We start from the raw sequence: 25232 nt of genomic DNA, 5'->3' as shown, positions 1-25232 counted from the left end.
AATTCAGCCCCTGCTGTGAACTCTGAGGGTGTTACTGTAAAATTACTATTCCTCATCCTTATTTGGTCATCAGAAGCCCCACCCACCTGCTGCTTAAACCCTAATTTTTGAGGAGCAGCCAATCAGAAGAATGACAGATGAACTGAAGCCCAGTGTAAGATAAAGAAGGATTATTTTGAACTGTGTGTCATGCAAAGCTGCTGTAATCCACGGCTTAAAACAACAAGGTGGAAACGAACGGCGCTGTGATGCGTCTGAGCCGCGTGACTGTGAACCTGTCAAACCGCCGACAAACGTGTTTTGATAAAAACACGTTTCACTGCATTCGACTCTTTAGTCTTCGTCCTCGTCTCAGCGACGCCGCTCAGTCAGCTGCTGTTCATCACTGCGTTACAGAGCCGGCGCTCCGAGGGAGGATGAAAACCAGACCAGTGTTTTCTTGGCCCGCAGGGGAGAAGGGGGAAGAGGTGGAGGAGGGGAAGGCCCAGCTCGGTGTTTTGGGGGTCACGGGGTCACCTGGGGTCAAGGTTAGGTTTGTTTATTTAGTGGGTTAAATTCCTGGGAAAAGAAGGGAGGAGATAAAAGTGTTGATGAGCTGAGGTGTGAACATCCAGGAGAAACAGGCGGGAAAAACGTCATCTGCAGAGGATGGACAGGAGCAGCAGCCAATCAGAGGACCTCCCATAGACGAGCGTGTGATCACAGGACTTATTTAACTCAGGCATCAGGACGGTCCCATCACTGCCAAAACATTAAACACAGCAAAAGGATATTCTGCTTTATTTTCAATAGATCAGAGTAAAATAAATAAATTAATAAATTGTCTAAATTAAAAGACAATGAAGCTGCGTCTCCATGTCGCTGACCTCGTGCTCTTCCTGCTGACGGCGAGGGGAAGCAGCTCATCTGCTCCTCAGGTGCACGCCTCGTCGGGATTGAAACCCCGTGGCCCGCCCAAGTCGGCCATCAGGCTGTGGGCTGCGTGTTTGTAAAGCAGGAAATGAAGACGAGCAGAAAGTTTAGCTTTAAATCTCAGTAAACCGGACCGTTGTTGAAAGGCTTCGCTGAGCGTGGACAGGACGTGTGCGTGCGTGGACGCCGTCGCCGTGACGAGCGCTGACAGCTCGGCGTGCTGCTGGTTCGCTCTCGGACTGACCTGACAAACCTGCCTTAAATGCTGCTTTGTGCACATAAACAGACGTGCGTGGATCAGTGTTGTGATCCTTTGCTGATATCTCTGTTTTTCCCGACATGTTTGTCTCCCACATTAAAGACGTTTTTCCTTCTGTCTTTAATCATCAGCTCCGTCTCTCTGTTTACTCGTCTCTGTGCTTCCTTCACTTTTATTGTGGCTTCTTTCTCTCCGTCTGCCGCTTTGCCTCTGACATCCCGACTTTTCTGTGGTCACTCCATTCCCAGAATTCCCTCTTCCTTTCCCATAATCCCCGGCTAATGATGTCCGCCGGCCACAAAACGAGGCCTGACGCCAGAGCCGAGCGAGCGAGCGAGCGAAGGCAGCGAGGAAGAGGAGGAGGGAGCGTGTGTGTCCGTCCAGACGCACAGATATGTGTGTGTGGGTTTGTGATAATGAGAGACTCGATCGGAGCTCGTTAGCTGAGAATGCAGAAAGAGTTCTGCAGCGTGACCTCATGTGATCTCCTCCTATCTCCTCCTCGTCACAGCCGCTTGTTCACAACACCACCACGCTCCTCGTGTTCCCAGAAATAATCAAAATCAGCTCTTTGCACTTCGTGGGTTTGTCCTCAGTAACCGAAGCTTCTCACGTGGTTTGATCTGCAAACTCCGACCTGTGGAAGCAGCTCGTCCTCCATGTTCTGCTGCTCAGACCTCCTCCAGCTCTTCTTCGGGAAAACGAGGAACTTCCAGAGGTCTCCTCTGCAGCTGGATGTGCCTGGAACACATCTGGAGCGTCCCCGTCAGACGATGTGGCAGAGCTCCTCGCCGTCCCTTCAGACGAAGCTCATTTACTCACTTTTATTCATCCAGAGATGAGCATCAGACGAACCTGCACAAACGAAGGGTCCTCTGGTGTTACCAGACGGAGGCCTGCGCCAATATGGCAGAAAAAGATCGTCTGGAAAATGAGCTTCAGTGTGAATCTTTATTGGTTTCATCAACTTAAATGTCTCGTTACAGGAAAGTAAAATGAATGAAACAGCAGGTCAGTGAGAGGCAGCTGGAGGATGAGGTCTCCTGTCTGATCTCAGCTCAGATGGATCCATGTTCATCATAAACTCTATGAGCTGTCGGCGTGTTTCGTTCACGCCGCCTCAGTCGTCCGACGTCAGCAGTAAAAGTCCCTCCATTGAGACTCTCGGAGGCTCCGCTCTTTCCTGACACATTGTTCAGAGAGCTGCACTTTTTCAGATAGCCATCAGACATTTGGCTCGAGTTTCTGCCTAGCAACAAACATCGGCCTCGCCAAATAAAAACAAAGCTTCTCAGAGACGTTTTCAGTCTCATGCAAGTTTGTTTTACTGCTCGTGTTATTTTTAAACTGCGCGGTGGGGAAATAACCAGATTCAGCTGCGCCGAGGTCATCAAAGCTGCTCAACGCACAGGCAGGATGGAGACTTCCAGTTCAACCTAAATGCACTTTTCTAGGGTAGCTTTGCATGATTCACAATTTGATCCACGTTGACCTGACTCACTGTCAGATGCTCTTGTGTTTCTTCGCTGTTGGCTGTCAGATTAAAACGCCTCGCTCTGTTCAGCATCACAGCGAACAACTAGTTTCCTGTTTTGCAACAAATTCCTTCTTCCCCAAATTTTCCTCATAATTCATTTTGGTTTGGAGGCCGGCAGCTTTCAGGCACCCATGGGCCTGAAAACTTGCAGGGCTGCACATAGATCTCAAACACACGGAGTCTGTTTCAGAGAGAGACCAAGTTAGAGCATCGGGACGTTAAACCGACGAGAGAGAAAGAAAAGGTTTGTAAGCAACGCCGCGACCCCAGCGGTCGTGCAGTGTTTAATACATATTTGTTGGGTTTGTTTCAGCGTGAGCAGAGCGGACTCCAGCAGCTGCTTTCTGTCAGTCTGTTTCTCACGAAGGCGTCCGAACGCTCTCGCTCGGCACGATAACCACCGTCAAATCTTTATGATGAGCCCTCAAAAAGACAGAAATCTATTCCACAGAGGAGCGCAAACATGGAAAACGAAGCGAGGGTAACACGTGGCGACGCTTTCTGCTGCCACTCAGTTGTTTCCAGCTTTCGTCCTGCACAAATGACCTTAAACGAGTATTCATCAACGACTCACTGTGATTAAAACAACAGACGGAGACTCTGAGCTCAGCAGCAAACAACCAGCAGGTCAAAGGTTATTCCACAGAATCTGGATTGGTTTGGTGTCACCCCGTTGTGGTTTAAGAAGTGCACAGTGTGGTTAAGATGGATGGAGAAAAGAGAGGTCGAATTAAAACAAAGTGATAAAGAAGGTTGTTGTACTCGGCCGGGTCGGGGTGGTCAGAGGGAGAGTATCCCTGAGTTGGTGTAGCATCATGCTAATCTCCCTCTCTCTATTGCAGCGCTCGCTGTGAATACAGTATGATGGTTAGTAGGGGTTCAACGATACTAGTATTGATATTGAACCGTTCAATACAGTGCTTTCGGTTCAGTACGCATATGTATCGAACAATACAATTTTTTAAATTTATTTTATCAACTTTTCTTCTGACGATGCTGTCTGTGTTGAGCGCTCAGTGGATCTGCGTTCGACTACTCCGCCCAGGCTGCACTGTCGAGCGCAGATCCACTGAGCGCAGCGCAAGCTAGCAGACAGAAGCTAAGCTCGTTGCAACATGGCAAATTGAACCTCCCCCACCCTCATTCAGATCTGGCGTTTGGAACTATTTTGGTTTTCATGTGAAGTATGACCCTGAAGGTAAGCAAGTCATGGACAAAAGTATATCAGTATGTCGGATGTGTCACGCAATGCAATTACATGGGTGGGAGCTAGTGCGTTAGCGCAGTTAGCTCGTTAACGTGTATGCAAGGGGCGATCCGCGGTAGCTTGTTAACGGAGATTTGCCGTGTTGTGGCGTTAACTCATTTCAGATTAACGCTGACAGCACTAGTGGGAACACAACGAATATGACTGCACATTTACACCGACATCATCCTAGTGCAAAGACAAGTGGAAGCAGACAAAAACAACAAGCACGCATGCTACAAACTTTAGCCGAGTCATTTAGACAGCCGTTAGCACATGATTCTCCTTATGGGGACCTGATATGTTTAATATGCTGCTGAGAATATAGCCCAGAAGAAGCGTATAGTATAGCTTTTATTTTGGAAAGAGCCATTTCTCTGTAATAAACTCTTTTCCAAAGATGAGTGATTTCTCCATCAGAGAGATTTATTTTTATTACTTTGTTGTTTCAGCAACATTAAATTTAAAAAATGTACTTTTGAATTCAAATATATATTTACAATTTTAATAAATGACAAATTAAAAAAGCATGAACATTTTTTTGTATCGAAAAAATATCAAACCGTGACACCAAAGTATCGAACCGAACCGTGAATTTTGTGTATCGTTGCACCCCTAATGGTTAGTTATTTCAGCATCAGACTGTCTGCGCTCGCTCTGTGGACAGTTTGCACACTGCAGGTCCTTCATGCTCAGGATCACCCGGATGATGCGTTTAGGGAACCTCAGTGGTTCCGTGGTGGGGGCGTTAACACCTCTGCTTTACATGTGAGAGATCCTCCTATTCAAGACTGTGAGGAGAGACAAACCAGTGTAGTCCTGGTACTGGTCCCAACCTACAGGGTTATACCTGGATACCTGCTAATTATTGCTCAGTAACATCCAAATAAAGTCCTACACAGCACAACTGGGACTCCAGTTTGCAGAGATAAAGCCTAGGAGACAGCTAGCTACAGCCACCTGTGTCACGATCCACATGTCAATCAAAGAGACCACGCCCCTTATAATGCAAACTTTATGTCTTAGTACAATTTAAACAGGTGTTTTATTAAAACAGGTAAAAACAGTTTAGGCTGTAGACATGTTTGTTTCTGCTGGAAAGTTTTAACATGGGAGTCTATGGCTGACTCACTGCTGCCTCTGCTGGACGTCAGAGAAACTGCAGGTTTATGGGGACTAAAGGTTCCCAGTGTGGATGAAGCTGATGCACCAACATCATCATTAATACACAGAACAAGTCCCTGTTGGAACATTAGCCTGACCTTTGACCTCTGTGTTTGTGTCCTCAGTGATCTGCTGGAGGATTTAGAGAGAAGCCCTCATGCTGCCGCCATCGCAGAGTGCTTCGTAGAAAGGGTGAGTACACAGTGTGTGTGTGTGTGTGTGTGTGTGTGTGTCTCACCTCTGTGGTGTCAAAGCTCTTTGATTTCTTTCAGCGCACGAACCAAATATGAGTGTAAAAGCTTTTTTCTTTTAGCGTTAATAATAGTAATGAACCCAGGCCTTGAAAGGGGGAGGAGCTTATTCGGGACAGAGAATGCACTGAGGCCCAGTTTGAGATAAAGAAGGATTATTTTGAAGTGTGAGTGATGCAAAGCTGCTCTGTGAGAGGTCAGGGGTCAGAATAAGAGCTGAGGATGAGCAGTAGGAGTCCGTTCAGGATTGTAGATTAGATTAGGAGAGCAGGAAGTCTCCACAGTAATCTGTCCCTTCCCTCTGCGTCGTCTTGGTTCATCTGCAGGGGGCTGTGCTGCATTCAGGGTTAAACTCTTCTGCAGGACCTTTGAGCACCTTCAGTTGAGTTTAGAAGCAGCGTCTGGTCCTCAGGAGGCTTGTTGTTCATTCAGACTGGGCTGAACTGAACTTCCTGTTTAATCCTGAACATTAGATTAAACCGTTAGAGTTATTTTAGGACCCGAGCACGAGACACAGTGTTTCTCTCTGCAACCTCCTGACTGGATGACAGGAAGTGGACTGAAAGGCGAGGTGAAGGACAGCTCGCCCAGTTTACAAGGATGAGTGTGGTTCACACTTCAGCGGCACATCTACGGTCATACCTGCTGGACGAAGACCTCTGACCTCTAAGAGGTGGACCTGTGGCTGAGTTCAGGCAACCAGAGCGAATGTATAAAACAGCTGGGGTGGGAGTGGGAGGGTCTCAGATTCATGCAGACATTTTAACTGTAGGGAAAGTAAAGGTGAGCGCCGCACGCAGGGAAGCTGCAGGTTCAACGCCAGCTGCTCTGACATCAGCTGTTCTCTGTGTTTCAGAGTGAAGCCTTCGACATCTACACGCTCTACTGCATGAACTACCCCAAGTAAGTACACACACACACACACACACACACACACACAGCTTCCTGTTAGGATTCCCAGACTCTGAGCTGGATCCCGGCTCAGGTGGAGATCTGGATCCGCTGTCCTGCTTCCAGATCCGGGTCGACTGAAGCACTTTGACTTTAGAAAGTTTCTCTACAACTGCTTGAGTAACAGATCACATGACCTCCTTTGTGGAGACAGCAGGAGCCAATAAAGATAAAGGAGGAAGTATAAACAGGAAGTCCTGCTTCAGTGTTGTTGTCCAGCCTCAGGCTGATATAATTACTGACACAAAGCTTTTCTTGGACTCTTTGAGTTTCGTGTTTTTCACTCATTTGGATGCAAAAAATGTTCAAGTTTGATCGACATCAGTGAGAAACATTTTTCTGTGGCTGTTCCTGATGAACAGACCGCTGTCGAGTTCACTCTGACGCTGATTTATGACCAGAGTAAATGCGAGCGTTGGGGTCTGCTCCACGGACGACAGCCTGAGCGGCGTCCTCGTCGTCCCGTGCTGACGTCTTCCTCACAGAGAGTTTGGCTTCAGCCTTTCACATCGTTGAGTCTCTTTGTGTTGTCACAAAACCAACACGTTGCTTCTGATTCTGATTCAAATAAATTTCAACACTGGAAACACTCACGCAACATTTTTACTCTCAGCTTCAAAATGCAGATGTGTTTGATGAAGGGACGGCGAGTCCTGCTTAATAATCTCATTTCCATTGTGGTAAAAACAAAAGAAGTTATGATGGCAGATGTTGGAGGTACAGAGAGTTTAACTCCAGCTGCTGCTTCAGACGTGCTGCTGCTTCTGTGTGATGAAGCATCAGCTGTCACAGGCTGAAAGCTCCACCCGTCCTCCCAGCATCAAGCTGGTGATGAGCTCAATCAACATTACAGTAACACTTCATAAGACGACCCACAAATAAGGCGCAAGTACCCTGTACTTAGGTGAAATTTCATGCAACAATGAAATAACCTAAAATTAAATGAAGTAATTTCAGGTGCTGGGTTATTTCATGGAAAATTTCTGGAAAAGCAAACAATATTTCCCCATCTTACATCTTATGTTCCTGCAAAATGCACGTAAGTTCTGGGCACTCGCGCCTGCTCTCGCTTTCATGGAGGAAAAATCCTTTCATGTGTGAAGCTCTGGTGACGACACTGAAACAACCAGCGAGGAACAAACTGTGACTAACAAATCATCTCTTTCTGTAACTCGAAATCTGTCGGAGCTGCAGGAGTTTGGAGAACATTTGGAGATCAACAGAGCGGAAAAATATCACCAAACGCTCGACTTGAAGTTAAAGGGGAATAAAAACTCCTTCAAACCCACGACTCAGTATCACAGGTGCTACACCCGTAACACGCCCAACACTCGGGCCGATAACTGCTGAGGAGATCGATGTCTGACGTGTGCATAGATCTCAGATCGATCTGCAGGGAGAAACTTGGTGCCGAAAGTTAGAATAAAACCAACTCTGTGCTTTTGTGTTTCACTGTTCACAAAGTAACACAATCAATGTGAAACAGACCTGTTTTATGTGTCTGTGACACCTTAGAAAATTTTTTAACATTTCTTTAGATCCACAAGAGCTGAATTACACAATTATACCAGCAGGTTGCTTGGCAACCACCTAGCAACAGCACAAGTACAACAAGCACAGGCGTGACGTTGTAATCGTTTGATATATTTCCTGTTTGTCTCTTCTCCTGCAAACACGTCGGCTCATCTTTGGTTTCTTCTTCCTGAGCTTTCAGTCGTCTGTTAGCGTTAGCTTGTTAGCGTTACCCTAGCATGCAGAGCGTTATTCAGGCAGTGTTGATGGGAAACTCTGCACGCTCATCACAAATGAAGCAGATCACAGGACCATGTAGTTGTAACTTGAGCAGAGAGGCTGATGTTAATGTGGTGAAAAATCCACAGATCCAGCTTCAAACAAAGCACGCGCCCACGTTAACCAGCTGCACGTGACGTCTCTGCCACAGCGCGCAGAGCTCTGCGTGGTGCGATACTCTGAATTCTTCTTACTTCTTAATGAAGTAAGAAGTAACACGAACGCAGAGCTGCGTGTGCGTGATGTGAACGAGAGGCACAGAGAGCAGCGTCGCCCTGTTTCGCTGCACGTCTGCGTCCACGGCTGCTTCGTCTCTTCATTCTCTGCAGAGTCAAACAGAGTCACTGTTGATCTCACGCAGGTCTTCTCTCCACCGTGGATCTCTGCCCGGCCTCCATCTGTCTGCATATTGATGCACTTAAATCACTGCATGCATGCGCAGTAAAAGCTTCATCGGCACCCATACGTGCCTCCCCGTGCGTTTAAACCCCTTCGGCACGTACCGAGTCTGCCGGGGTGGAAGGCGACCCCTCCTTCACCTCGCTCACTCGCTCTATCTGCCTGTCGCCTCCTTAAAGCTCCATTAAACACCAATAAAAATAAGTAGGTCAAATGCTTTCAGACCACCGAACCCAGAAACTCTGTCTCTGTCAGCGCGTCTCCAGCTTTTCAAGCTGCATCGCTGCCTCTGCTGCTGGACCCTTCCCGGCCTCTCGACTGCTGATTTACTCAGCTGCTGCGTGTTAGGATGCTCACGGGTGCCAAATGTACTTTTTCCCAGCCTGAAACACAGGAATCTTTCAGCAAAGCCGACACATGAAAACTTTGTGTGTTTGTTGCTGCACATAGACGGGAAATAATGTGAAACACTGACAGATCACTGAACAGCATGTTTGCATGTCAGGAGATCATGTAGATGTTCCTAAAAAGGGTTCATGAGAAGTTATTTAAGTCTGATGTGGATGGCGAGAGTGTGCCGCCACCGTCAGCCAGCAGACGTGAAAATAAAGAGCCAGTGAACCTCAGGGCTCAGAGCAAGCTTGAATGAATCCTCTTCGTGTCCTTCTGCTCGATGAAGGGATGGATGTGAGCCCAACCCCAGCTGTAAAGAGGTTAAAAGTAACCAGAGTAAGTCTGAGTTGATCAGGGTTTATTCTGGCTGAGGGTGCTGGAGGCAGCGCTGCAGGGGACAGCATGCTGTGGTTGCTGCTGAAGGTCCGTGAAGGCACCAGGACATCAGTTCTTCAGCTGTTTCATCCCTGCAAGCCTCAGCTCCTCAGATGTGCTCGAAACCATTTTCCACTCATGTGGTCACCTCGCTGCGTCCCACAGGAGTCTCCAAGTCAGCTGTGTGTGCTGCAACCATCAGCTCAGGGGTCGTGGTTTAAAGATCTAAACTTTCTGCTGCTTTAAATCTTTTGGTTTTGGGTCAAAACGTTTGTCTTACTCGCCAGAATCAGCCCTGTGTAATATTTTAGCTGCGAGCGTTCAGCAAACTCGCAGTAATGCGATCACCAGAGGAGCAGACTTTCGGTCTCTGTCGGCCCCTGCTCTGCATTTTTCCACAGTGATCCGCCGGGTCAGATTTGCAGGGAAATGTGCTGGATTGCAGGTTTCTGAACTCTGCTGGGAACACGAGACGAGAGGCTTTGTTCGCCCGGGGATCCTGCACAAAAATGAAAACGCACCAAACAATCGGCTCCAGGAACGCAGCTTCTCTGCCATCGGAAACCATCAGCAGCAAAACCGAAGGAGATGCTTGTCTTTGTAATATCACAACACTGTGCGTGTAAACTGGCTGCCAGCAGAATGATTTGAACAGATGTGGATGTAATCTCAGTAGGTAGCTCCACGGGGAGAGCAGAGACAGATGCTGAGCTAATTTATGCCGCTAAACTCCACTTGGATGCAAGCACAGTTTGTAATGCTGTAAATTGATGAGCTGTAGAGCCAGCAGGCTTCGGAGGCTGGCAGGGGGTCTCCTGATTAAAGCCAACTTTTAACAGAGCAGAGAAATGTTCCAGGAATGATCAGACTCAACACGCATGAAAGCGAAAGTACGTCTGGGAAACAGAGCAGGTTACTGGGTTTATGTTCCAGCCTTCATGCCCCGTCACAGCACGGCAGGACTGTCCAGGTTAACCACTTTAAACATGGTTCTGTGTTGAAATCTCCAGGATAGCGGGGGTCTTTCTGCCCCGGTGCTGCCTGCTGACTGACTGCTGCACTTCCGAACTCGGTAGTCGGAGCAGGTAGTTGGGAAAAGCAGATCCTCAGTGTAGAGTGCGGCATATCTGTGGAAAACTCATCTGGACAAATAATCAGGCGTTTTATCCCAATGCAAACAAAGCTTACAGGTAGACGCACGGGTGGGACTATTTTAATAGTGTTTTGATTGGCTGTGCAGATTGCAGGTTGGTGTTTTGTTACCTCTGATTGGTGGAGATGACTTCGGGCTCGGGGGAGCGGCTGCGATTATCTGCAGTCTGTGAAACTGACTGCTTTCCTCTGCTCCGAGCATCCGTACAACACGAGGTGAAGCACAGCGACCCTGGAGACTCTGTGGACGTTTGGGCTGAAGGAAGTCCTTGGTGTGTTCCAGGGATGAGTTCTCGGGAATCTTGCCAAACGCAGTTTCTAGGCATGTCTCTGGTGCACATTTTTCATATCTGCCATCTGCTTTAAATTCTCCATGCAGAGCTGAGTGTTTGTCTGAGGCTGAAGTCGGCTGCCTTCAGTCCGAGATGACAGATTACAGCTTCATTTCTTTCTACAGAAAATTTGGGCCCTTAAATTTGGCAGTTCAGTCTGTGACAGTTTATATGAACCTAACATCACTTTTGTCGTCCCAGCGGCTGCAGGTTTCATTATAGTACAAATGTGAACAGTGACTCTTCTTTAAGCCTTTTATTGCTGTAAAGTTTACACATGCTTTACATTAATAAACCACACCATTTTAAAACCTCCATGGCAACAAACAATGCTGTTTTGCTTGCATGTCTCAGTTATGTATAAGCTCAGAAACTCTGCAGGTGACTGTTGAGATGTGGCGTAGCTCACACCGAACTCCAACTCGTGCTCATCCAGGTACGGAAATCCCAAAAGGTTGGTTCTGTTCATCTGGATGTTTCGTCATCATCAGCTGACGTCTTCACTCTCAGCTGACTGCAGGTTTCAACCTTATAAACAGGACATTTGCACAATGACTGAAACCAGCAGCACCAGGAACAATGAGCTGTAGCTGCAGCTGAGACTGAAGAAGTCACACGGATGGATGAATGGATGAAGGGATGGATGGATGGATGGATGAATGGATGGATGAAGGGATGGACAGATGGATGGATGAAGGGATGGATGGATGGATGAAGGGATGGATGGATGGATGAAGGGATGGATAAATGGATGGATGGATGAAGGGATGGATGGATGGATGGATGAAGGGATGGATAAATGGATGGATGAAGGGATGGATGAAGGGATGGACGGATGGATGGATGAAGGGATGGATGGATGGATGAAGGGATGGATGGATGAAGGGATGGATGGATGAATGGATGGATGAAGGGATGGACGGATGGATGGATGAAGGGATGGATGGATGGATGAAGGGATGGATAAATGGATGGATGAAGGGATGGATAAATGGATGGATGGATGAAGGGATGGATGGATGGATGGATGAAGGGATGGATGAAGGGATGGATGGATGGATGAAGGGATGGATAAATGGATGGATGAAGGGATGGATGGATGGATGGATGAAGGGATGGATGGATGGATGGATGAAGGGATGGATGAAGGGATGGACGGATGGATGGATGAAGGGATGGATGGATGGATGAATGGATGGATGAAGGGATGGATGGATGGATGAAGGGATGATAAATGGATGGATGGATGGATGAAGGGATGGATAAATGGATGGATGGATGAAGGGATGGATGGATGGATGGATGAAGGGATGGATGGATGGATGGATGAAGGGATGGATAAATGGATGGATGGATGAAGGGATGGATGGATGGATGGATGAAGGGATGGATGGATGGATGAAGGGATGGACGGATGGATGGATGAAGGGATGGATGGATGAATGGATGGATGAAGGGATGATAAATGGATGGATGGATGGATGAAGGGATGGATAAATGGATGGATGGATGAAGGGATGGATGGATGGATGGATGAAGGGATGGATGGATGGATGGATGAAGGGATGGATGGATGGATGGATGAAGGGATGGATAAATGGATGGATGGATGAAGGGATGGATGGATAGATGGATGAAGGGATGGATGGATGGATGGATGGATGAAGGGATGGATAAATGGATGGATGAAGGGATGGATAAATGGATGGATGAAGGGATGGATGGATGGACGGATGGATGAAGGGATGGATGGATGGATGGATGAAGGGATGGATAAATGGATGGATGAAGGGATGGATAAATGGATGGATGGATGAAGGGATGGATGGATGGATGGATGGATGAACGGATAAATGGATGGATGGATGGACAGATATATGAATGGCTGTCCAAACCCTTACAGTGGTACATTAGCCTTTCAGTATGGTTGGACAGGCACATTTCTGTGACACAAGCCCAACGGCCTCACCTGGTTTGTGCACCAAACCAGTGCCTTAAAATCACCTGAGCACCTTTTTAGGAGCAACACACTGATCCTGTGCTGGGCCTCGCTCTGTCCCAAAAACATGGGACCACAGCCTGAAGCTGTTCTGCTGATGTTCACTGGAGAATAAGTCATCGTCCACAGAACCAGTCTGACTTTTATTTGAGACATTAGACATTTTCTGTTGAAAGGAGCCGGGTGGTAAACTCTGGTGATAAATGTTTGCCTGTTGGTGTTGTAGGGTCCAAATGTGGCAATCGGGGTATTTGGGTTGATCCATCCATGATCCGGCTGAGCAGGACAGAGCTTTATCAGACCCGGCTCCATGCTTGATGTCCGGGTTTGGTAAGTCTGTTCAGGCTGCGGCCTCGGGTGCCCAACTGTGGCTAGACTTAGAATAGGCTCCCTGCCTGACCTCTGACCTGTTCTGTCTGCTTGGTGTTTGGTGGCTGGGCTTAAACCCCGCAGAGACAGAGCAGACATCATCAGCAGTCGATGTGACACTGATGAACTCATTTTGACTGGAAACAGAAAGCTTTGCTCTTTTCACCGTAACAGCCCGGTACAGCGTCAGCATCGCTGCTGATGCCTCGATCTTCCGGTCCATCTCATGTTCCACCTTTCCATCAGTTTTAGAGATTCGTCTGCTTCACGCTCTGCTGCAAACCACCCCACAAAAGTAGGCACACCATTCTGAGGGTCCCAAAACATCATATTAACTGTGTTACACCCCTCTGATGCCCCTGCTGGCCATCCAGTGCTGCTGCAGGACTCGTTGGGTGGTGCGCAGGTTCAGCTGCTACAACTTACCTGATAGGTTGGAGATAAATGTGCGTCTGGTTTGGTTTGGACAGTGCCGGTACCACCGCCTCTTTGGTTGGTATGAACACGTTTCTGTGGTTAAGGTAATATTTGTCTGGCTGCAGGATGAATGTGGGCCTATCAGACGCCTCCCTGATTAGATTAGACTGAGAACCTGTGACGTTCCTTTTTGTAAACTGTGGTTAACGTTTCAGCTGTGAGTTTGCAGATTAAACTCTTTAATTATCCGGTCGATATTCTGGTTTGTATCACCTGTTGAGGTGTTTCGGACGCTGTGGGGAAGAAACAGATGAGCTGCTGTGTTTTAAAGCTCGTTTCAGACTCTGCACTTCACTGATGTCTGCAGAAGATATTAGCACTGCTCTGAATTCCCCTCTTTCCTGTGGAGAAAAAGAGCCTGATCTCTCCTCTCCGTCCCCATCGTTACCTTGACCTCCTTCCTCCCATCCTCTTTGGCCCCCTATTTCCTCATCCCTCCTCCTTCTCTCCTTCCCTCCTTCCCTCCACCAGCGTCCAACATTCTTTGGCTTCCAACTGTGATGAATGTCCGTCAGAGGACCCGACAGCTGAGTCTCCACTGTCCTCCATCATCCTCTTTCACCACCATCCCCGTCCTCTCTCCTGTCGCTTCTTTCTTTCTTCATAACTTGGGCCTATTTTTAACTTCCCGTCTTTCCATTTTTCCCTTCCTCAGACTCTTTGTTGTCCTCTCTTTCTATCTCGTCGTCGTGGACACGTGGCCCTCCCTCGTCTCCTCGTCGTCTGCTCTTTGTTCTGATTGTGATGAGTGTTGGTGAACTGGATCCAGAAGCTCTCTGTCAGAATCTTTTCTTTCTCTCTGATCTCGTCAGTTTCTCTCGTTCTTCTATAAACTTGTAATGAATGTTTGTCAAAGCTCCAAACAGCTGTGGAGTCCTTTTGCTCTTTAGTTTGTCATAATCGCCTCCATCTGTCTTCTTCTTCTTCCTTCCCTCCATCATTTCTTCACCTCGTCCTCTGATGAACGGCTGAGGACATCCCTCTCACCTCCTGCAGCTTGTCTTCTGGCCTTCCTCCACCCCAGCTCATCTCTTTGTTCCTCCTTAGTTCCCTCCCCGTGCTTTAAATGCTACGAGGTGATGGCTGAACTCTGTAGATGTCGGTAACCTGACCTGGATATCCATCGACTTGTTTTGGGGCTTGTTACTTCAATGATTAACGCCGTCTCTGCTGCTCTGTGTCCACAGCTCGGTGGCCGTGCTGAGGGAGTGCATGAAGAACGAAAGTCTGGTTCGTTTCTTCCAGGAGAGGCAGGCGACCCTGAGCCACTCCTTACCGCTGGAGACGTACCTGCTCAAACCAGTGCAGAGGATCCTCAAGTACCACCTGCTGCTACAGGTGACCCTTCATACCACCTCATACTACAAGTTATATCGCAAATACTACCAAATACTGCATGCGGTGCCTGAAATACCTCCAGATATACAAGTTAAACTCCAAATACAATCAGATGTTGGACATAGCACCTCAAAAACAGGTTGTACTAATGAATACTGCATCTAGAACCTCAAATACTGCCGGTGAGAATTTAAATGCTATCAGATACTGTGCACATGAAAGCCTGTTACTTGGTCAGGTGCCACCTGCAGGTGCATCCAAACACCTCAAATTCTAGCTTTAGTTCAGCATAAATGACTTCAGTCCTACCTGATACTGCTTCCACAGGTAACATGTCTCTGTGGTTCCCTGAGGAAGCTGATTGGTCCTCGTAAAGCTTTGGTCTCCAGGCAACAGGTCTGTCTCCTGTCAGTAAACAGAGGGTCAGGCTGAGACCTCTCAGCGCGTCGCGTCTTTAAAGACGAGCGGTGTGCGTCCTCGGCTACGTGTGCGGGGTTTTTCCCAGGACCAATAAAACGAGGATAAACTCTGACATCATCTCAGAGTCTAAACTCTCTGCTCTGAGTCTCAACTCTCAGACCAGCCGTGGTCAGTTGCTGTCTACAACACAGCTGTGCAAAGACGCCGAGTCAGTGTGCAGTCACATGCAGTCTGTCAGAGATGAATTAAACCGTGAATCGTTGCCATCTGCACGCACAGAAATTTGCATTATTTACTTTAATTCAGAGTCTGTGCAGAACGCAGAGATCTGAAACTGCAGGACGGCTAACTGCCAAACATACACAGGATCACGACAGTCAGCGAGTCGGCTCTGCAGTGCAAAGAGTTGGTTGAGGTTTGAAACTACAGCTGCCTTAAAACTCAACTTATCTGATTTCATCGTGTAGAAGAAGTAGAGCCAGCGGACTCACGTTAACGTGACAGGAAGACTCGTCGATCAGCCGTAAGCTCTGCTTCTCGTCGTCTTTGTTGAGTCAGTTTTGGCACAAACACCAAACAGATGCTGGAGCCCGTTTGTGCCGCAGTCAGCACCAGGAAACGGTGACTCTGTTAAATCACACGAGAGCGAACTGCAGGCTCGTCGTGTTCTCGTTATTCTGAGAAGAAGCTCAGCAGACGTTTGAAACAGACGAGTCTAAGTTAACGACTCGCAGCACAAAATAAACCCACACGTGTGTAAATCTGTGTGCACACAAATACATTATAACCTTGTGCAGGTGCCAGATGATGCTACAGTATCATTGTGTGTATTATTGTGAACATGAGTCAGAACGGATAAAACGATGGAAACAAGCTGAAGCGGTCCGGTTTAGGAGCAGAACCATTTGTTCTTCTGTGCCAAATTCCCATCGTTAATAATCACATCTGGCTGAATGGAGACTTGTGCTCCAGATGTTTAACATGACGCACAAACACCTGGAAGAGGCGAGGACCTGTTCATCACGTCTGTTCACACGGAGCAGGCTTTAAAGGAGGTCCTACGGTGTGAAGCCGAAGCCGCAGAGGCCTTCTCACTCAGCCGTCTGCTCCGTGAAGCAGGAACAGCTTTCCCAGTGAACGTGCCGAGTCTCCTCACTGGTCCCAGTCCAAGCCCAGCTCTAGGAGCGGGCGGGAGGATGACACAGCTGAAGCTGCTCTTTGTTCTCGCTCGTTGGTCTGCAGGAGTTGCCGCTGCCGCTCTGATGACGGCAGCCAGTTTAAACATCGGTCAAACACGTGTTTGGATCCGAGCTGGGGTTTTCCCAGAATCCTCAGCTGCTCCCGTTTCAGTCCATTCTGTGCTACGGCGCTTCAGGGTGCAGTGGAATGTAACTGCATACTCTGAGCTACTTCCAGTCCGATGCTTCTCACAGGGAAGCGACGCTTTTGACCTCCAGAGTTCACAGAACGACTCCATGAGCACGAATGAAATGTGTCTGATTTGCAGCTTCAGGTCAGCCTGACCTCCTGCTGCTCTCGCCGATCACTCACAGGCTCCAACACACACTCAGGACACGCTGGGCGCCACAGGCTGCATGATCAGTTCGAAGGAATTAATCATTTAATTAGTTTATTGAAAAAAAAGATCAATTAAACAATGAGGACACTCATTTCACTGTACTTCCTGTCTGTGACAGAGCACCTGATTTTCCTGCAGTCATTTAAACCTCTGCTAAATAAACACATGTTAAGTAACCCTGAGCTGGAGGGTTAGAAACAGCCTCTCCAGCGCTGTGTGTATGAAAGCTCTAATTAGCACGACTCTGGTGGGACTCGAACCCACAACCGTTGAAGTCCAATGTGCGCCACAGAGCCGCACGGTGAGGGCGCTCGGTGGCAGTTTAAGGGTTAATCATGCTTCGTGTCCTCGTGCTCACGGTGGTCTCAGAGACGTCAAAGCAAACTGAGTAAAAGTTACGAGGACACAAACCACAGTTTATCTAACGCTCTGAGAAATCCCCGTCTGTGTTTTGGCCTCAGCAGGCGGAGCATCGGAGCGGGGAAGGATCTCAGAGTGCGAGCTGTCTTTTATGTGCGGGTCTCGTCTCGTTTCAGGAACTTTCTAAGCACTTTGATAAGAGCGAGCCCGGATATGAGGTCGTGGAGGATGCCATCGTCACCATGACAGCAGTCGCCTGGTACATCAACGACATGAAGAGGAAACAGGAGCACGCTGTGCGGCTACAGGTAACGATGATCACGCAGGACCCCAACGTGAAAAAAGCTGCTGAGAAACATAAGGCCCGGGGGCCAGAATGGGCCCACCAAAGACTCTAAAGTGGCCCACTAGATGGCTCTGGAAGATGTGAAGGAGGGCACTGATACTACTCAAAGTAACATGAAAGTTCCTGTTTTTCATGATAGTTCAGCTTTTTACGACGAGTCCACAATAAAAAACAAAATGCCACATTTACTCCCGACAGCTCAAAGAACCACGCTGACAGATTTCTTTCACTGATTTTTTTATCTGCGAAATCTGAGATAACCTGTTGAAGTTACTCGTCTTTTTCTTATATGACGATGTTTCCGTTAAACGTCTTTACACTGACAGAATGAGGATGTTTCACTAGTCCGACTTGGACATCTTTGGTCTACCTACGAGCTACCATTCAGCAGCTATTAACAAAGACTGTATATGAAAGATGGACACAGCTACCATATGAGTTTGTGGATTGATATTTGCAGGTTTCATTGTTAGCATGTTAGCCATCGTTAACATGGGTTTGTGACCAGATTTAGCTGAGCTTTGGAGCGCAATCACTAGCAAGTTGATGCTAGTTAGCGAGTTAGCTTAGTTAGCATGTTACCTAGCTAGTTGTTGCATAGCTGGGACCCCCATCTGCTTTGAGAACCGATGAAGCCTTTCAGGTCTGAGGTGAAACATCTTTGAGAACCTAAAGATGTCCAGTTGCCTTCAGCACTTCAGGATGTTTCACTAGTCCAGTCCATGTGGCTAACAATGTAGAACGACATCTTTGGTCTACCAGCTACCATTCAGCAGCTATTAACAAAGACTGTATATGAAAGATGGACACAGCTACCATATGAGTTTGTGGATCCATATTTGTAGGTTTCATTGTTAGCATGTTAGCCATCGTTAACATGGGTTTTTGACCTATTTGTGACCAGATTTAGCTGAGCTTTGGAGCGCAATCACTAGCAAATTGATGCTAGTTAGCAAGTTAGCTTAGTTAGCATGTTACCTAGCTAGTTGTTGCATAGTTGGGACCCCCATCTGCTTTGAGAACCTAAAGACGTCCAGTTGCCTTCAGCACTGAGAACCCATGCAGGCATTTTGAGAAAACTGGATCTGGATGCAGCTCTTTAAAGGTGCTCATTGGTTCTCTAGAGAACGCTGTGCTTTTCCAAAGAACCTTTCTGAAGATGAAGGATCGGTGCAGATCAGCAGGTTTAGGTCGGGTTCACTCCACCGTGGTTAGCCTGTGACCTTTCACCGATGTCTCTCTCCAGGAAATCGAGGCCCTGCTGGTGAACTGGACTGGGCCGGACCTCAGCGGGTTCGGCGAGCTGGTTCTTGAAGGTTCCTTTAAAGTCCACAGAGTGAAGAAGGAGAGAGCGTTCTTCCTGTTCGATAAAATGCTGCTGATTGCCAAGAAGAGGATGGAGCAGTTTGTCTACAGCACACATATTTTTGTAAGTAACAACACGTTTGAGGCCGTCGTGGGTTGTGTCTGCACTGCTGCATCACAACAAACACACATGCGACCCCCCCAGGAAACAGAGGCTCATCGCCACAGCGATACTCTGACCTTCAGGGTTCCTCACGTTTGTCTCTGTGTCTGCTCCTCCACCTGCAGTGCTGTAATCTCCTGCTGGTGGAGAATCTGAAGGACCCGCTGTGCTTCCGAGTGTCCGACCAGACCATTCCCAAACAGCAGCATGTCGTCCAGGTGAGGGAAACCTCGAGTCTCCGCCTTAAATCTGGATCTCAGATGCAGCGACCTCACTGTTTGTATCTGGATCCTGTTTTTTGTTCTGCAGACAAAGAATCAGGAGGAGAAGCGACTGTGGGTGCACTACCTCAAGAGGCTGATCGTCGAAAACCATCCCGCATCACTCCCACACAAGGTAAGCAGGTCCTGGTCTTCCTGTGTGAAGCTCCCATGTTCTCCCCACCATCCAAAGACACTCACGTTAGATGTTGACTCCTACCTGCCCACAGGTGAAGTTCAGCACCGATCACTGTGGTTTGAAGCATATTGCTGCTCACAGGAGATTGTTGAGTAGACCTGACTGTGGTGGCTTCACGGCCTCTGTGAGCAGCTGATTGGATTGATTGCTGCAGTGAGAGCGCGATTTGTACCCGAGCAGCTGTTTATAATGTTCACAGCAAAGATCGAGAAAACATGTATGTAGTTGTGCTCCCAGCAGTAGTAAAGAGTGCAGCTTTAGCAGCTTTTGTAGATCTTTGCTGCCCCCTGCTGGTGTAAACAGTAAGGAGCAGCAGATGTCCTGTAACATGAGCAGGATGGTGATACATCCATGTTTGTAACCATGTTACACACTGACTCAACTAACTCGAGTCTCACCTGTTCATTTAACTCACCTGGTTAATGTGAGGATTTGTCTTTGCTCACACGTCTGACTGATTCACTGATTGTTTCCAGGCGAGGCAGGTCCTGGGAGACAACTTCTGTCAGTGTGAGTCTCACACACACATACACACACATGTATTCAGCATGCTTATATAACAGTTTTCAGCCTCTGCAGATGGAGTGACATCACTTCCTGTGTTTCAGCTCCTCAGTTCGAGCAGGACCACCTGAAGAAGTCATCTGCGTCTCCGCGGCTGGACGACATCCACGCCTATCACCGAGGCAGGCGTCAGTCAGGTCAGGGTCAGTCACCTCCTCCTTCTCGAGCTGCTCCTCATCTTCTTCTCCTGCTTACAGGTCACGACTGCGACTTGTTTGTAACACGTTTCCGAAAATTAATCTAACGTCGTTTAAGTGGACGCACAGACTGGACATAAATAAAGGTTTTCTCATTCTGAGCTGAGCTTCAGGACACAACGCCGGACGTGTCTCCCCAACCTGCCTCATACGGCTCGGGTGTTTTTGGCTGCATGAAGTCAGCAGCAGATCTGTACTCGGGTCAGTTTAGCCGGCGCACTGGTTCGTGGAAAGTGAGCAGGGTTCAGGTTTGTCATCTGACTGAACAAAGAAAGCGTTCTCCATGAAGCCTCAGAACCTGGAGGTGTGCGTCATCATTACTGGGACCTTCTCAGATGGCCTGGTTACCCCTGCCAGTGCACTAATGGCCCCATCATGATGCTAGCTTTGAACTGATAGGTCGAGGTCGAGCTTCACGTGTGACTGCAGAGGTGACGGCGGTCCCTGCTTATGGTGACGTGTTCCTGAACCCACGCAGCAATCACCAGCACACAGTCAACTCCGAGAGCCTGGGGGCCACGCCCCCCCTGAGCGATTGCAAAACAACTGTGCTAAAGTTTGACCCCCACCCCGCGGCACTACTAAATCTAAAAATCTGAAAAACTACGAGGGAGGAGCCCCCCCCCCCCCCCCCCCCCCCACGCTTATCAGAATCAGAAAGGGTTTTATTGCCAAATGTTGAGCAGGTTTACAACATTAGGAAATTGCTGCGGTGCTTCGTGCAAACATGCTGTCAGATAACACTTAACCCTTTAAAACCGGTCAGAGCGGGCACACTCCGTTTTGCGTAACTATTTTTAAATCCTTGTAGCTCTGCAACCACGTGAGCTAGCGCAATATTTTTTTTTGCATATGAAACCGGAGGAGTTGTACTTACATCTTATGCCATCAGCTTGTCCTCGGTCACAGTTTCCTTCCACATATAGTTTTGCAAAAACTGCATAAAAAGCACTTGCAGCAACAAAAACATAATATTCCAGAAACACGCTTTGCCGATCCGATCAGCTGTTCATAACACTTCCTACGTCCATCAGTGTGAACTATCGCATGTCCGCCATGACCTGCCCAAAACCGGAAGTGACGTCATTTCACGGAAATGTTGTTTTTTACCATCAGGGCCTCAATGAGCCTATACTGGTGTTTTTAAAAGTTATGTTTGACTTTATGACTTTCTGTGTCGTTTCTGTGATGCTTAGGACTCATATTGCACTGCTGGAAATAGTTTATTTTGATGCATATGCTGCTTTTTGCAAATTTGCACAATAATATTTATTTTTGTTTTTCCTGCAGTGTATAAAAATTGGTGTATTTCAAAAATAAAACTATGAAGACACTCAAAATAAATTTCCTGTGGTGGGAAACTATTTTGTGCAACTTTTTTGTATTTACAGTTTTGAGGGATAAACCTCTTAAATTTCTCTAACTAGAAATATATGTTAAAAAAGCAAAAACGATTCTCAATTTTTTTTGTAGTTTATTGCACTTTTTTGCAATTTATGTAATCACTATGCACTTAATGCAGACATATTATTAAAATCTGGGCTATAATGGTTGTATTGATGTATAGCAACTTGAAATGCTCCCAAAAATGGCTCCACAGCATGTAAACATATAATATAAGCTCTGGCGGACTTGGTTTATGGTAGGTCTTAAAGGGTTAAATAAACAGAAAAATTAAAATTAAAAGTGCTAAGTAGATATCCTGCAGTGGGCTGAAATAAAACGTCTTCACGTCGACGTTGTTACCTGAGTCGAGCCTTTTGTTCCCCAGTCTGCAGCTGACGAAGCTCCTTCGTCTTCCTCCCATCAGTCTGACAGCCTGACCTCGTCCAGCCTCGGGGACAGCCTCTTTTTAATTCAGTCATGTGACTAAACTGGCTCGTTAGTTCCGAGTTGCTTGTGGAGCGTTATAAATTCTTTCCACTGGTCTGTCGTCACATATTAAAAGGATTCATGTTTTCTGGTTTGTGTCTGTTCCAAATGACAGACCCGATCACCTCGTCTTAACTGTTTGAGAAACCTTTTGATAATATTATCAACTTTTGTGTACCTAAACTTGAAGGCAGCTCACAGTCATGTAGTCTATCACACCAGGAACGGGACAGTTTGAATTCAACCCTAACACGAGGGTCTCGTTCTGCTCTGTTTGTCCCTGCAGAGCCTCCAGAGCTGCTCATGTACACGCCGGAGAAGTCCAGGAAGAACCTGCCTCTGCTGCTGGAGGGAAACCTGCCGTACCGACGCACCAGGAGGCAGTCAGGTACTCAGACAGGCTGCAGCCACAGCTCAGGCTCAGAGCTGTCTCCATTATTCGTATAAAACAGCAAACATCTGCTTTTTGATGCTCTAATCAAAGAGAAGAGAAGCAGCAGGGAAAGTGAAACTGACTTTATCCAAATGGTGACTCGCTGCAGCTCCTGCATCGTGGAAGCAGCTCTAACTTATGACGATTACGACTCGTTGTCCTGGTGAGCGACAGTGACCAATCGTGCGTCTGCATGTGTGTATCTGCAGTTTGGATTCAACTCGACCCCGACAGCAGACATTTCACACTCTTCATCTCCAGATGTTAAGCTGAACTGTGTGACACACAGCTGGGAAATTATGTGCCTTTAATTAATAGAATAGAATAGAATAGAATATATGGGTCTATTATGGGTTTGTTGCAATGTACACGGTATGAAGGTATGTTATTAATATGCTATAAGTGTGTACAGGCTATGAACAGGATATAAATATGAAAACCATACAGAAATATGAACTTTGCAAGTTATAAACAGTCGTAGAATTATAATTATTGTACAGTATGATTGTTTATGCAGCATATACAGTAGTGCAGTTTAGATCAGTGAGATATGTGGATGATTTCTACAGAGGCTATAAAGTGCTGGTAGGTGTGGGTGGTGGTTCAGTCCATGTTATTATTGTGTGTTTGAGGGTACAGTTGTCCGTGTGTGTGTGTGTAGGTGGTTGTGGGTGTGTGTATGTTCAGTCCATGTGTTTAACGTGGGTCAGATGTCAGGAGGCAGAGGTCAGGAGTCTGACAGCTGTGGGGAAGAAGCTGTTCTGGTACCTGGTGGTCTTAGTCCGGAGGCTCCTGTAGCACCTCCCAAGGCAGAGCAGTTCCCGTACCAGACTGTTATACAGTTGGTCAGGATGCTCTCGATGGTGCAGCGATAGAAGTTCACCAGGATGTCTGAGGACAGGTGGTTCTTCCTCAGAGTCCTCAAGAAGAAGAGGCGCTGGTGAGCCTTCTTGACCAGCTTGGATCAGTTGGTCGTCCAGATGAGATCCTCGGAGATGTGGACTCCCAGGAACTTGAAGCTGCTCACACGCTCCACAGCCGTCCCCTTAATGTGGATAATGGACTGGATTGCATTTATATAGCGCTTTGGGCTCTTCTTTTCTTCTTTTTTTCTTCTTTTCTGGGGCCCTCAAAGCGCTTTACAATTCACAAACAGCATTCTGGCGTTGGTGGTGTTGTTGTCCAGGTGTGAGAGGACAGAGTGCAGTGCGATGGAGACTGCATCCTCTGTGCTCCTGTTCTGACAGTATGCGAATTGGTGGGGGTCCAGGGTGGGGTGGAGACAGGATTTGAAGTGTGCCAGGACCAGCTGCTCTAAGCACTTAGTGATGATGGGGGTGAGTGCTACAGGGCGGTAGTCGTTGAGGCTTGATGGGTTGGAGTTTTTGGGTATCGGGACGATGGAGGTGGATTTGAAGCAGACCGGTACCACAGCGTGGGCCAAGGACAGGTTGAATATGTCTGTGAGCACTCCTGCAAGCTCCCCAGAACACGCTCTGAGAACACGCCCGGGGATGCCATCAGGACCTGCAGCCTTTTGGACATTAATCCTGCTCAGCACCGCTCCTACATCGGTGGGTGAAAGAGTCAGAGGTTGGTGGTCTGGCGTCATGTCTGTTTTGGTTGTGGTTGTTGGGTTCTCTCGCTCAAAACGAGCATAAAAGTTGTTGAGCTCGTTGAGGAAGGAGACATCAGAGGATGCGGGGGACGGTTTGGTGGTCCTGTAGTCTGTAATGGTCTGGAGTAGGGCTGGGCTTTGATAATCGATTTATCGATTAAAATCGATTGTGGCTTGGATAACGTGACATCGATTCATTAAAATCCTGAAGTATTTCAGTCAGTAAGATGAAGATTCCTGACATAACGAGGGTGAATGCAGGAAACAAAAACATGTTCTCTTTCATGTGTCGTGTTGTGTAACAGTAAATATTACGTTGCAATAACCAGCCTCCCTTCCTCTGTTCCAGCTCCTGCCAAAGACATCGAAGCAGTGTTTCATCCCAACGGTGAGACGAGTCAGACTCTTATCCACATGATGAGGCCCGAGCCCAAACATCACCCTGAGAGCTCAAATGAAACAAAGAAATCAGAAATGAACTGTGTCCGATTTCTCTGCAGGAGGTTGAAAAAGCCGTCGCTGATAAGATTGTTGTTTTAGTTCATCGGGTTTTAAAGCTGCCGCAGCTCCAGAGTCACATGGAGGTGGAGGAGCAAAGAAAGCTCCCACAGAGATTCCTCCACTCAAACGACGGCACGAGCCGGGATGTGGCGCTTAGACCTTAGGAACTGCGGACTTTCTTCCGTCTTTCATCCACTCGTTTTACTTCAAAACTAAATAATTAAGACAAATCCAAAAACAATATTGGTGAATAATCCCTCTGAGTTTTCCAGTCATTTTCAGGTGGATTGCTCCTTCTGTGCATGTTTGTGCGTTTGTTACAAACCCAGGTTTAGAGCCACAGTGATGTATGGATTGTGGGTAATGGTTTGGGCGGAGCTGGCGGAGATGCTCAGAAAGAATCCGTGAGCTCATGTGAACCAGTCTCCCAGTCCGAGTGTGTGGACTTTGGTCCTGGGCCTGGATCTCAG

The 25232-nt window shown here is 47.5% G+C and overlaps 1 protein-coding gene across 1 annotated transcript in view; it reads left to right on the top strand.

Annotated features, from left to right (window-relative positions):
- plekhg2 (pleckstrin homology domain containing, family G (with RhoGef domain) member 2) overlaps window positions 1-24801 on the top strand; it is a 63047-nt gene extending 38246 nt beyond the window's left edge. The window contains exons 5-15 of the mRNA XM_087851690.1: window positions 5244-5310; window positions 6226-6272; window positions 14795-14945; window positions 17481-17612; window positions 18897-19079; window positions 19244-19336; window positions 19428-19514; window positions 20054-20087; window positions 20186-20278; window positions 22497-22598; window positions 24611-24801. Of these exons, the coding sequence (XP_087707816.1) occupies window positions 5244-5310; window positions 6226-6272; window positions 14795-14945; window positions 17481-17612; window positions 18897-19079; window positions 19244-19336; window positions 19428-19514; window positions 20054-20087; window positions 20186-20278; window positions 22497-22598; window positions 24611-24801 (1180 nt within the window). The remainder of the gene's footprint in view (window positions 1-5243; window positions 5311-6225; window positions 6273-14794; window positions 14946-17480; window positions 17613-18896; window positions 19080-19243; window positions 19337-19427; window positions 19515-20053; window positions 20088-20185; window positions 20279-22496; window positions 22599-24610) is intronic.
- Window positions 24802-25232: the final 431 nt, after the last annotated feature.

The sequence above is a fragment of the Neolamprologus brichardi genome, chromosome 14 (assembly GCF_056152115.1).
Source record: "Neolamprologus brichardi isolate AB-2024 chromosome 14, ASM5615211v1, whole genome shotgun sequence".
Lineage (NCBI taxonomy): Eukaryota > Metazoa > Chordata > Actinopteri > Cichliformes > Cichlidae > Neolamprologus > Neolamprologus brichardi.
This window is presented reverse-complemented; position numbering and strand designations above follow the sequence as displayed.